Source organism: Monodelphis domestica, chromosome 1 (genome assembly GCF_027887165.1).
Source record: "Monodelphis domestica isolate mMonDom1 chromosome 1, mMonDom1.pri, whole genome shotgun sequence".
In the NCBI taxonomy this organism is placed as follows: Eukaryota; Metazoa; Chordata; class Mammalia; order Didelphimorphia; family Didelphidae; genus Monodelphis; species Monodelphis domestica.
This window is the reverse complement of record NC_077227.1, coordinates 660,288,730-660,302,269: the sequence shown is the minus strand read 5'-3', so window position 1 is coordinate 660,302,269 and position 13,540 is coordinate 660,288,730. Positions and strand designations below refer to the sequence as shown.

General features: G+C 45.5%; 1 protein-coding gene across 3 annotated transcripts in view; it reads left to right on the top strand.

Moving 5' to 3' along the window:
• Positions 1 to 13,540, top strand: part of TTC7A (tetratricopeptide repeat domain 7A) — a 194,450-nt gene that overhangs the window by 54,407 nt on the left and 126,503 nt on the right. For all 3 annotated transcript variants that reach the window (XM_007476857.3, XM_056820018.1, XM_001375518.4), the window contains exons 6-8: positions 4,488 to 4,566; positions 5,049 to 5,206; positions 5,913 to 5,976. In XM_007476857.3, the coding sequence (XP_007476919.1) occupies positions 4,488 to 4,566; positions 5,049 to 5,206; positions 5,913 to 5,976 (301 nt within the window). The remainder of the gene's footprint in view (positions 1 to 4,487; positions 4,567 to 5,048; positions 5,207 to 5,912; positions 5,977 to 13,540) is intronic.

Genomic DNA, 13,540 nt, shown 5'->3' with positions numbered 1-13,540 from the left:
TGTCAGAAGGCAGAAGAGTGGTAAGGGGTAGACAAAGGGGGTCAAGTGACTTGCCCAGGGCCACACTGCCAGGAAGTGTCTGAGGCCAGATTTCAACCCAGGACCTCCTGTCTCTAAGCCTGGCTCTCAATCCACTGAGCCCCTGAGCTTCCTCCCCATAGTGAGGGTGGGTTTCTGGAATCTCAAATTGGGCCAAAGAATTGCAGGGAGTTGAATTTTTCCCGACTCTCTGAGAGAATTACAGGGAGTAAGTTTAAAGATTCCTCAGGTACTTCCAGTGATAAGGAACTTTCTTGGGAGATAAATAAAAGGACCAGTGCACTCAAAAGATATCCTTTTAAAGCCATGCTTCTAAGTTCCTGTTTGGAAAAGTCTCTTCGTTCTCCCCACCTGTGATTCCCTGCCCACAGTCCACATGGAGGCTAATCGTAGCCTAAAGACAAATCACCCCTGTTTCTTACCAGTTGGTTTTTGATCCTGAAGAAATTAGGTCTGGGCGATGAGCCATCTAGGTCGGAGGCCAGAGTTGCTGGGGCCAGGGTGGGCAGGGCCAGGACCAGGTGAGCAAGAGAGAGACCAGGAGCTGGGAGTCTGGAAGCAGGCAGGCAGGAGCAAGATGAGTCAAGAGGCTTGCTAAAAAGCCTTGGAGAAATGTGGCTTAGAAATCATTATCTAGGCTATCTTTTTTTTTTTTTTAATTGAGAGTTTTTCCTGTTTGGTCGCCATTAACTGTGACATTTAAATTAGTTTCTCTACTAAAAGCATTATATTTTTAGAGGTTTATTAAAGATTATTAGAAATCAAGGAAATAAGAAAATACAAAATAAGAAATGCATGTGCCTAGGGCACATAGCCCATTCCATTTCACTTACTTCTTGAGAGACGCGTGTGCTTAGCAGTGGAAGCAGAGAGCGAGCAAGTAGGCGGTACAGTCAGTTTAAATACCCATTTTGTTTTTGGCCCAAGTGGGTATCTCCGGTGAGGTTATAGGGCATTCTGGGAACTGCCAAGGACTTCTGGGGATTGAAGTCTGGGGTTCAAATCTCCATTTTTACAGTAGTGAGCCCCTGGTGGTAAGCCCTGTCAAGAGGTCTGGAGGGCAGTGGGCTGCAGGACCCCCTAGGGCAGTGATAGTCAACCTTTTGAGCTTGGTGTGTCAAAATTCACCAAAAAAAAACAACATAACTCAGGTGGTGTCTCACTTAGAGAAAAAAAGTCCTTCTTGTGGCCCCATACTTCTCTGTATTCGGCCACATGCGACTGTGTGTCATCTAAATGACTATGTGTGTCAGTACTGACACACGTGTCATAGGTTCGCCATCACAGCCCTAGGGAGAGTCCCTTCATCTCTGGGTTCCCTTTGTGCTTAATGTTCTTTCTGAGAATGACAGCTTGAATAATCCACCAGTCTTTTCTCTTTGGTTATAGAATGTACATACTTGTATGCACCTTCACTTTCTGGCTTAACTTTTCCTGGCCTAGCCTCATTGGGCAAAGAGGAGAAAAAGATGTTTTGGGGAAAAGAGAAACCATTTCACAAAGAAAATGTGATTGTGTGAACAAATGAGCCTCCCTTTTGATTTGGTTGGGGTTCATACTTTTTGGGGGGTCACAAATCTCATTGGCAGTCTCAAATTTATGGACCCCTTCATAGAATAATATTTTAAGTGTACAAAATTTAATATTTGAGATTAAAAAGGAGGACAATTATATTGAAATACAGTGATCAGAATATCATTAAAATCAAATTCAGGGCTCTTGGGTCCATAGAGAAGTATCAAATAAGAAAACATGTAAAGCATTACCTTAAAGTGCTAGAAAAAAGACTTAGAGACATTATGAGGAGTATACACATAACCACTTGGGGTAGGTTGTCAATATTATACTGATTTTACAGATGAGAAAACTGAGGCACAGTGAGGTGAGGCACCTTGCCCTTTGGGACAGCTCCATTGGAGCTGGCAGAGACTGAGGCCTCTTTTCTGCTCCCTTCCATAGCAGGCCCATACAGTATGACGGCTGAGGTCAGGAAGGGGCATTTCGTTTCTTGGCTTTAGCTTTCTGCTAACTTGGCCTTGCTGCTCTAGTCTTCACATCCTCCCAGTTCCCAGGGTCATCTGTTTCCTTTCCCACATGCCTCTCTCCCTCTCCTCAGCCTGAGAGACTTTGAAAAAGGCCTGCTGCCCTGCCTGCTCCCTAACTTGCTGGGGACCCCATGGGGCCTTTTCCTGGATCTGACCACTTCAGCCCGGCCTGGGACAGAGTGGCTTCACGGGGCTTAGATTGTCATTCCAGGGAGCTAGAGAAATCTTGTGCTTCTGCAGGGCCGTAGTGTGTATTTTCGGTTGACTGACTCTGTACTAGGCCTTTTAAGTTTTATTAATGCATCATGACTTTTGTTCCATGACTTCTTGCCATCTGAGAATATGTAGCATTTCACATTCAAACTGAGGGGAAGGCTATTCCAAGGTCTGTCACTTGGAGCTTCTGTGGACCATTCAGTTGTTCTCTGCTTATGCTTTCTTCCTTCTGCCAATTCATACACATATTCTTATGTCTTTCTGAATTTTTCATTCATTATTCCTTATGGTGGTGGATTAATTTTTCTTTGCCTTTATATACCACATTTATTCAGGAATTGCTATATAGGATTATAGTAAATATATTATTAATGTATAACACACTAATTGTATATATTTAAATATAATCCACTGCATAAGGTGCTACTCTGAAAATTTTTGTATCTATGTGACCATCTCTCTCTGTCTCTCTCTATATATAGAGTGGGAAGAGAAGTGATGGAAGGGAGAATATTCCAAGGGCCATTGCAGTAGTTCTTGGCATGAGCTGGTCAGGGCCTATATCACGTTGACACACATGTCAGTGTTAAAGGGAGATTATATACAAGAGATGTTACAAAGGTAGGCTGGACATAACTTGGCAACAGGCAAGTAGGAGGAGAACCAGGAGACAACGCCACACAAAACCTAGAGAGGACAGATGATTTAGAAGAGGGTGACCAGCTGTGTCAAAAGCTGCAGAAAGGTCAAGAAGGATAAGGATTTGAAAAGGCCATTCGATTTGGCAATTAAGGGATTACTGAGGAGCAGCTAGGTAGCTCAGTGGATAGAGCATCTGGAGTCAGGAGCACCCAGGTTCAAATGTAGCTTTACCACTTCCTAGCTGTGTGACTCTGGGCAAGTCACTTAACCTCAATTGCCTGCCCTTACCACTTTTCTGCCTTGGAACTGACACCTAGTTTTGATTCTAAGACAGAAGATAAAGGTTTATGGGGGGAGGGGTTAAAAGGGAGAGGAGAGAGAGGGAGAGGGAAAGGGAGAGAGAGACAGAGACACACACAAAGTATTGATTCTTTCAGAGAGAGCAATTTCAGTTGAGTATTGAGGACAGAAGCCAGGCTATAGAAGGTTTAGAAGAGAGAGGGGAAGAGGAGGTAGAGGCAACAGTTAATTACAGATGGTTTTCTTATGGAGTTTAGCCATTAAAGCAGTGGAGAAGTATAGGATGATATCCAGCAGCACAAGCAGATCAAGCAAGAATCATTTGTTTTGTTTGGAAGTCTGGGGGAGACTAGGGGTATGTTTGTAGGCAGCAAAGAACCAGCCAGTAGACAGGGAGAAATTGAAGATTGGCTTGGTTCAGCTTTTAGGTAAATACCTAAATGATGATGATATAACTTGCCTCCATTTATCTTCCTTGTCCCAGTTGAGCCTCCCAACTGCCCTGTGAAGTGCTGTTTAATGACTTGCCAGTGTCATGTAGAGCTAGTCAGGGTGAGAGGCGAGGTTTGAACAGACACCTCCTGAATTCCAAGTCTACAAAGCTCCTCCAATGAGTTGCCTCTCCCAGATGACTCTGAGACTTCTCCATGACTTCTGCCACAGGGGCTTCCCACCTTGACCCTGCCCATGCTTCTTAGACTCCCAGTAACTCCTTCATACCTTGGGCATTCTAAGGCAGAGATGTAGCCGAAGGGGCAGGCTATATTCACACCTAAACTATTATTGTTATTAATAATTGACAATGTTTTTTGCCAAGCACTTGACATTGATTATCTCATTTGATTTCCACAACAGTTCAGTGGGGTAGAAGCTGATGAAAATAACCACTTTCTGGGAAGCCTGGATCCTTGTCCCTAGTCTCTGTCTTTTTGAGAAAAACAGAAACTTGGCAATCTTAGTAGACTTTAAAAAACCCCAAAACTCTTTACCTTATGTCTTAGAGTCAGTACTATATATATTGGTTCCAAGGCAGAAGAGTGGTAAGGGCTAGGGAATGGGGGTTAAGTGATTTAGCCAGGGTCACCCTGCTAGGAAGTGTCCATCTCGCTGCCCCTTCCTTTTCCTTTTTAACATTTATTCACTGCCTTGTTTTCAAATGGAGCTCATGGAGTTTTCTTGGGTTTGAAGGAGAAGGCTGAATTGGGGCAAGCCAGGCTATTGATGCCGCTTCCACTTTCCCACCAGGAACATCGTGAAAGGCATGAGCGAGCTTCGGGAAATGTTGCGGACTGTGGAGACTAGAGCAACGCAGAACTTCAAAGTGGTAATGAGAAAAATCCTGGGGGGCAGGGGGAGAGGAGGAGGGGAGCAGGAGAGAAAGAGAGAGACAACAGAGAGCTCCATCCACATAAGTGGTCGTCAGTTGTTGCTGAGTAGCCATCTCCCTGAAATGACCTCAGGGCAGAGGCATAAGGGCCTCAGTAGGCCTCTGGAGGCAGCAGTACATGAGTGTTTCCAGGCAAAGGAAACTGGTGTTTCTCTGGGATGATGTGGAGAGTGTCTGGCTGAGAAATCCAAGTGTGACAGCTCATAGCCTTGACCCTCAAGGAGTCTAGTCTAGTGGGGAAGGCTATGTTGCCAGGCATGAAACTGCAGCAGACAATGGACAACAGCATAGGCTGAAAATTCTTTAAAGGCCTGTGTGATGAATGACACAGCTGGATTGAAGAAGACATTGTAGGGGGATGTATTGGAGGGGAATGGTTGTGAGTAGTCAAGTGCGGATTTGTTCTTTGTCTCTGGCAGACTGCAGCAAAGCAGCTGGCCGGAGTCCTCCTTCACAACCTGAGTGAGGACTGCTACTGGGGTCCCCTGTCACACCCTCTGCCTGAGTTTATGGGCAAAGAGCAGAATTCCTTCATCACTCAGCCTCTGAGGAAGCCTAATCTCTACACCGGAAACAAGTAAGCCCTGTTCTGCTCTCCCCCTCCCCTAAAAGGAAAAGCACCTGTCCTTGGCCAAGTGTAATCCCCTGGGTCCCCAGCTGGTTTATAAGTGAACTCCTTCCTAACCCCTCCAGCCCTTGAATACAAAGGATCAGACTCAATTACAGAACAGTGTAAACCAAGGAAAATGTGCTGGGATGGAGAATGGGAGAATCATACAGGCATTCTAAGGCCAACCAAACAGGGGGTGGCTTTCTGCCATTTGGGATTATCCCCTATTTTGCTGGAGTATTTGTGACACTTCTCTCCTTATCAGGCAGATAATTGAAGGTTGTCGATGTGACTAAATTCTTCAAAGCCTCTAGTTTGTGGGTGTTATTACATAGTCCTCATCTCTCCCTAGGAGGTCCCTATAGTCTCAGGAAGGGATATTTTCCCTTGGTTTGAGGAGTTGCAGTATTAGACATGAAAATTTTTCCTTCATGGGAAGGGTCTTGGAGTTGGTCATTTGTGGGGGGCACTTAAAAGAGTTTGGAACCTGCTGCTTCTTGGAAGGAGGTGTCCGGTAGCTTATGAATCATGCAGGGACTGCTTCATGTTTCCAAGGACAGGTGTGAGAGAGAGACAGAGGGAGAGGGGCCCCAGGCTGACCCCATTTTCAGTGATCAAGCAGACTAGACTGAGGGGTGGTGTGTGAGGAGGGCCTTCGGTTTGTGTCTTTCAGTCTCTACTGCCCACAGGACAACATCGAGGAGGCTCTCTTGCTTCTTCTCATCAGTGAGTCCATGGTAAGTAAGCCCTTCTGGATTGGTGGCTTCCTGCTCCCTGTGTTGGGGAAAGGGCACTTGGGGCTTCTAGGCACAGGGTCTGCTCCACAATGAAGCCTATTTCTGCCTTGGGATAGAGGGCATTGGGGAAGATGTCTAGGAGCTAGAAATTTCACAGACTTGCTCCTGTCTCCCCTTCAGACGCAAGGGTCCCATTTCCTGAAGCTTGGGGCCCAGGCATGAGCTGCCTTTTGGGGTTCAGGGAGTTCTCTTCAGTGGGAAGAGAGGAGGGAAGTAGGTCAAAGATGGCTGTTCTCATTCCCTAGCTACCTCCTTGTAGTTGCCACAGGTTAATATCAATCAGTCAGATTCAGTGAGCCTTGACTGTCTATTCCATCCTAAACTGGGTGCCTTGGGAATAAAAAGGTTATATATATAAACTCCCTAGCTGGGGAGAGAATTCACGTACACATTTCTATGGACCAGGCTGGGGAAGACAGAGCCAGATGAGTTGGAGATGCTATAAGTGCTCTGGAAATCCAGAGAAGAATGGGATAACTGTGGACTAGAGTAGTCTTAGAAGGCTTCATGGAGGCAAGATTTGAGCAGAGCCTTGAAGTGGTTATCAAGAAAACGGAAGGGGCATTCCAGAAGAGGTAAACGCATGAGCAAAGGTATGGAAGAGGGAAATATATATTGTGGGACAGAGAGGAAACCAGCCTGGCTGAAGTGGAAGAATAGGCAATGAAGAACTAGGAAAGTCAGATCTGGCTGCTTTCAGGACTCTGGAATTTAGGTCTGTCTGCAGTGGGAAGTTGATGAGGTCTTTGAACCGAGAATAAAAATGGTGTTTAAGGAAGATTAATTTGTCAGCAGGCTGGATAACTGGTAGTGTTTGACAAGAAAATAAAATACCTTACCCTCCCATCTCCCCCAGAACAGATCTTCCAATAGCCCAGGAATGAAAGATCATATTTCCCCCATTAGGGGTCTCATATCCACAGAAGCTGTGAAGATAGACTTGCTTGCCCAGATGTGATACTGGGCAGCTTTCCTTTCATTGACCACAGCTTGGGAGACCTTCCAGCAAGTAGGTGGTAGGAGGGAAATGTGGTGTTAAGTTGAGTTAGAGCAACACAGACTTAGAAACTACTGTTCTTCAAAGTCCTTTACCAAGTCTGCCTCATTGCCCCAGCCTGACATAGTCTACTAATGTTCTAAAAGATGAATTCTGGATCAGGAATGCAAAGAGAGGCAACCCTTGTCCAGGAAGGTTTGCATAATTGTAGACTAGGGGAGTGGGTGAATGGTTATTTATTGCACCAACATCTGTGTCTAGTTAGTTCATTGATTTAGAGCCAGGGGCCCAGGTTTGAGCTCTTTAAAGGCTAATAAGCATCCTTGAGAAAGCAGCTCACTAATCCCAACCACAGACCACAGACTGACCTCTGACCTCTTATCTCAACCATAAAATCATAGCAATTTGGAGTTGGAAATCCTTTGGTCTGCCACCCTCCCCATGCAAAAATCCACTCTTCCAACGTTCCTGACTAATGGTGAACCAGTTTCTGCCTAATATTTTGGGGGACGAGAAGCTCCTTCTATTTCATGAGTGGGCAGCTTTGATTCTTAGAAACTTCTTTTTGGTATTGAGTCAAAACCTCCTTTCTTGAAATTTGGCCCAACTGGTAACAAGCCTCAGCCCCAGCCCAGTTAGAAGGGACATCCTGATGATGACCATGATGGCCATAGCCTGACTGCAGCCACAGACAGCCCCAACTTGGGTTGACTGCTGATTCTAGCCTAGAGAGATCTCTGTCAAACAGGGATCAGGGTTGAAAATGCAAATTTCCTGAAGGCAGCTATTAGTCTTATTGTTCCTGTTTTTTAGGATAGCACATCCTTCCTTGTAGTAGTGTTGGTTTCATAAGCTGGGAACTACATGTAGTTTTAGCCTTCAAATTGTCTAGAACCTTGAGCTCAAAGTTCAGGATTAGGGCTTCTTAAACCTATTGTGTATAGACTGTTACTGTCTGTCTTAGAATCAGTACTAAGTATTGGTTCCAAGGCAAGAAGAGTGGTAAGGGCTAGGCAGTTGGAAGATCACATGGGTAGAAAGTACCTGAGGCCATATTTGAATCCAGGACCTCTGGGTCACCTAGCTTCCCTCTGTAGGCTTATTCTAAAAAATATTTTGATAACTGTATTTCACTATAATTGGCTTCTTTTGTAATCCTAAATACATATATTTTATTAATTAATACTAATTAGGAAAGATTAATTTGGGAAGGAGGGATACATAAATTTCACCAGACTTCCAGAGTGTCCATGATACAAAAAAGTGGGGATAAGAACCTCCCTACTCTAGATAAAGTTGAAAGGAACCTTAGAGATCGTCTAGTCTAATGTCCTCATTTTACAGATGAGGAAACTGAGGCTCAGACCTCCTCCACAGTTACACAGATAGTATTGGAGATGAGATTGGAACTCAGGTCCTCTGCCATAGGATCTGGTGCCCTTTCCATTGTTTCATAATATCTAGTATAGTGTAGGCATTGGCAGGCATAATTGGAAACAATTGCAGGATTGGAGACTGGAGTTAGTAGACCTCTTTATAGGGAACTTTCCATTGTCTCCATCTTCACTGCATTCCTGGGGCCTGGGTTGAGCCATAAGCACTTAATTCAGATGGCCATTCTGCTAAAAACACCCATATACCCTACACATCTAAACTATTCCCTTCCAACAAAAAATAGAACATTAGATGAACTGGTATCTCCTTGAATCCAGAAGAGACAACTTTCCTTTTGCCAACTTTTTCCCCCCTTTTGCAATAACAAATAATTGGTAGATGGCAAAAATTTCAGCATGTTTGTGGACAATGGGCGAGATGGATGGTGGAGTGTGTGGGGAGGGCTTTTCCTCAAAAATCTTAGAAGAATGTGAAGCCAAGGAATTAGTCAAGTACAGGAAAGCCTCTTTGCCCATTCAGGCCATTCTGCAGATGGCCACGCTACTTAGGCCCACATCCATGCTGGAAGGGTGCCCAAGCTGATTTGCAGAGAAGCTTCTCCAAATATTTAGAAAATTTGAGGCCTGTTGAGAATATGAGCCTCAGACATTAGTCAGGAGGAACACCATCGCCTTCCTCACCCCTTCCAGGCTCATTTCACCTTTCTCTAGCCACAGGAACCCTGGGCAAGAGCCTGGGCACTGCCTTCTACTCCTTCTCATTATCTTTTTGTACCTCTTCCTTTTCCCCAATCCGTTCCTCTTCATGTCAAGGCCAGTGGACATGGAGGAACCACACCACATGAGCTTCTTTGTGCCTCAGCTGCCATCTTTCCATGACCTCCAGTCCCAGACATTCTTACCTGATCTTGATGCTGGCAGAGTTTTTCAATAGCTTCAATGGGCAGTGTGTCCAGGTGCAGATGCTCAGCTGGGGTAAAGCCTATCAGATATCAGCAGGCTGCCTTGGCATCTGCTTAACTTTTTATGGTATCTGAAGAATTAGGAAAGCTGCATGGGGAAGTCATTAAGATAGAGCTCGCCTGCAAGGCTGTGTAATAGGGCTCTCTCCTTTCCAGGCTGCCAAAGCAGAGATTGCTGCGTGCAGCAGGGAGTTTTTGAGGTCCCTCCTCAGATTTTGCTGTCCTGCCTTGTCCTTGTTGTCGGCATCAGCTGATGTCATTCATGGGTGAGGATTTCCAAGGGGGGCTGATCTTTGCCAGATATTGCATGCTTTGTCTGGGCATATAATGAAGAACTAGAAGGGACTTGGAGGTCATCTAGTCCCCCCACCTCCATTGCGGTCACTTGTGAGTAAAGAATGATCCCTGGGAGCGGAGCAGAGCAGAGCAGAGCAGGCCTGAGAACGTGAATTCCCTGAAATCAGCTTAGTCTTAGGACCTCTGGGCTTGAGGACAGCAGCTGCGTGGAGTAGTGTGGCTTCCTCCAGCTCTCCACTGGCTGGGCTCTAGCGTATGGCCAGGGATCTCCCTAGAGAGACAGAGGGCCTCCGACTCCAGATCTGAGCTCCTAGCTCGAATCACACTGCCCTTCGAGGAGAGCAAAGAGGATTCCTGGAGAGAGCGGCCACCCAACAGCCCTCTCATTTTACAGATGAGCACTGAGGCCTAGAGAGGGGAAGGATCTGCCCAAGCTCCCCCAAGCATTAAGTGGCTAAGGGAGCATGCAATCCAAGACCTCGGACACCCCTGCAGCACCGTAGGAGAGAGTCCGGGCCCAGGGAGGCAGGAGACTTGACTTCTCATCCCTGTTCTTGCACAAGTGATTTGTGTGACCTGCAGGAAGTTCCTTTATCTTCCCCTTCGTGGAAGGAGCCCCAGACTTGGAATCAGAAGAAGCCGCTTGGCACGGAGAAAGGCTGGATGGGGCAGCTATGTGAGCCTGTGGGCAAATCACCTCAGCTCTGGGCCTCTGAAAGGGCTTCAGATGGGGGGTGTGGGCTAGGCCCAGAGTGTCATTAAGGTCCTGGCTCACCAGAACTCTCCACGTACCAGAGCTCAGTTCAAATGGGATTCATCCAGTTCTCGTTAGGCTGCGAGCTTCCTGAGGGCAGGGGCTGAGGCCTGGCACGTGGCACGTAGTCAGTGCTTAAGAGCAGTCGTTGAACCTCTATGCTCAGATTTCTCGGGGGTAACTCATCCACCTACTTCCCAAGGCAGTTGTGAGAAAAGTACTCTGTAAACTCAGATGTAGCAATTCTGCTCCACATATAAAGTCGTTAGTGGTATTGTTACAATGATAAAGTTGAAGTAGGCTCGAAGGGCCCAGCCAGCCAGATGGCACTAGGAGTAGAATTTTATTTTGGAGTCAGAAAGATCAGAGTTCAGATCTTGCCTGAGACCCTTATTAGTGGTGCAATCCTCGTCAAGTGGCTTGATTCTCTGTTAGCCTTCACTTTCTCATCTTTAAAAGGGGACTAAGAATAACACCTACCTCCCAGGCTTGTGTGAATCTAATGAGTTCTATGTAAAGTACTTTGTAAACTTTAAAGCAGCTTTAAGGCCTCTTCTGGCTCTAATATTCTGATCCCTGGTTCTGACCTTGAGGAGCCAATAGGACCATCCCCAGGGTGGGACAGGATGAGCTTCTGTTTGGTTGAGACTGGCAGGGTGGGTTACTTAGTTTTGTTTCTTCCGTGTCCCCAAGGACTTTATAATTATAGATCTTCCTTCTAGGGGATATTATTTTCCCTAGCAGCTTAAACCAAACCCCAAACCAAAAGCTAGAACCAACAACAGTAGTTTGCTGATCTAAGTGCAATTTTTTTTAAACCCTTACCTTCCATCCTAGAATCAATACTAAGTATCTGTTCCAAGGCAAAGGGCTAGGCAAATGGGGGTCAAGTGACTTGCCCAGGGTCACACAGCTAGGATGTGTCTGAGATCAAATTTGAACCCAGGACCTCTCATCTCCATGCTTGGTGGCTCTCTATCCACTGAGCCACCTTGCTGCCCCCCTCTACTCAACATTTATCTTTGATAACTTTAAACCTAACTTTAAACCTGCAAATTCTAGCAGCAACCGTTGAGCCAGCTGGCACACTAGAAATAATTCACTCTACTTTCTAAAATCAGATGATCAAAGCATAAAATGCTGGTGAAACCAGGCTGGTCCAGCATTTCAGTTACACCTTAAAGGGGAGAAGAAAAAATGTTGGTGAGCCACAGGCTGGAACAGTGGCTGGGCAGGGGGTGGGGGAGTGAGTAGGGAGTGCCAAAGCTCCCTGGGGGCAGTAGCATGGCTACCTTAGCCTAATTTCTGCAATGCCTGGTCCAGGGCATGATTCTACTCCAGGGGAAAATCTATGGTGACTCTGTAGGTCTTGTTTCCACTGTTGCCTTCCTTACCAACACTTCCTAATCTTCCAGCCTTCCTTCTGTCCTCCCTCTAGTGCCCAGCCAGGATGAAGGGAGAGTCACATCATCCTTCCGTTGCTCAGCCACTCCATGGTGTCCGCTGCTCCCCAAACAAGACCTGGTTCTTTAGTCCAGCATTCATGGTAGCTATGTGGAATGTAAAGAATGCTAGAGTTAATCAGAAGAGACCTGAATTCTGCTTTTATCTTAGACACTTACTCCCTGTGTAACCATGGACATGTTTCCTCCTCTTTAAAATGGGGCTAATAGTCTGAGAATCAAATAAGATAGCATACATAAAGGGCTCTGTAAATCTCAAAGTGCTCTATGAATGTCAGTTATAATCTGGATCTAATGGCCAGTTATGAAAGTGCTTCCAACATGAACAGATTGCCTGGCACTTGGAGTCAGGAAAACCCGAGTTCAAATGTGACCTCAGACACTTAATTGTGTGACCCTGGGCAGTTCACTTAACTTCTGTTTGTCTCAGTTTGCTCCTCTATAAATCGAGGATGATGATAGTACCTCCCTCCCTGAGGAAATATCTATAAAGTGTTTAGCAGAGTGCCTGGTGCATGCAGTAAGTACTGTAAAGTGTTAGTTGTTTTCATTCATATTCCTTCCTCTGGTAAGTTCTGTACTCATCAGTCCCCAAACAGGCCCTGTATTTCTCCTCCTCTGTGACTTTGCTCATGCCACACCCTCCATAGGGAATGCAGTCCATTCCCCCATCCTTTAAGACTCAGATAATCCTGATACTTCTCAGAGATTCTTGAGTTCTTCTCAGAGGCTCCACTACTTCCTTCTAGGGTGTCCTTAGCTGGAATTTATGTCTCTTTCATCTTAACTCACAGCACTTTATAAGCCTCTTGTGTGCTTTTCACATTCGACTTTGTATATTTATCTCTTCCCTCTGTCTTCTATTCCCCTGCCAGACTGTAAATGCCTCAGGGGGAGAGACTGAGTCTGGTTTAAAGGCTGTACCTCCTCTGGTTTTGTAGTCGAATAAAAAGAATGACTATTGGGTGTCAATCCTATCCTGGCCCAGGGAGGCAGCTCCATTCATTCTGGAATGTTGGTTTGTATCTCTGTTTCTCTCCCTTCTTAGTGGCCTGGGGTAGGCATGAGGGAAGGAGACAGACCAATGGATGATTTTGCTGCATTTACCTCCAGCAATTCTTGGAACCACTCTCTTTTTCACATTTTTCTTTTCTTTCTTCCACGTCTTTTTTTTTCACTGTTGTAAACCTTAAAATTTCTTAGACTTATAAATGTTGGAAATTTCACCATTGGGAAATTTCATACTTGAAAAATTTCCTACTGATAGTCTATTGGAATGTGAACCCCCTTGGCATGGGAGGATCCTTCTCTTCCCTACTTAAGATTACTTTAGGACAGAAACCTTTTGCTGAACAATGGAAAGGGCTTTGACCTATGCTTAAGCATAGAACAGGAAGTTCTTTGAGTCATGATTGATTTTAGAATTGATACAACAGAGATACTTGGAATGACAGAACCAGGTCTTGGAACTTACAATCTCCACCCTACTCAGTCCTAACAGGATTTAGGAAGGGCTGCAGCATAGATCAAAATTTAATTATTTGAGAATATGACCTTCAACAGACATGTGCAAAGGGACAGACCTCTGGGCGGTCCTGGATTAAGCTAGAGCCACCATTGGCACAGGGAAGACATGG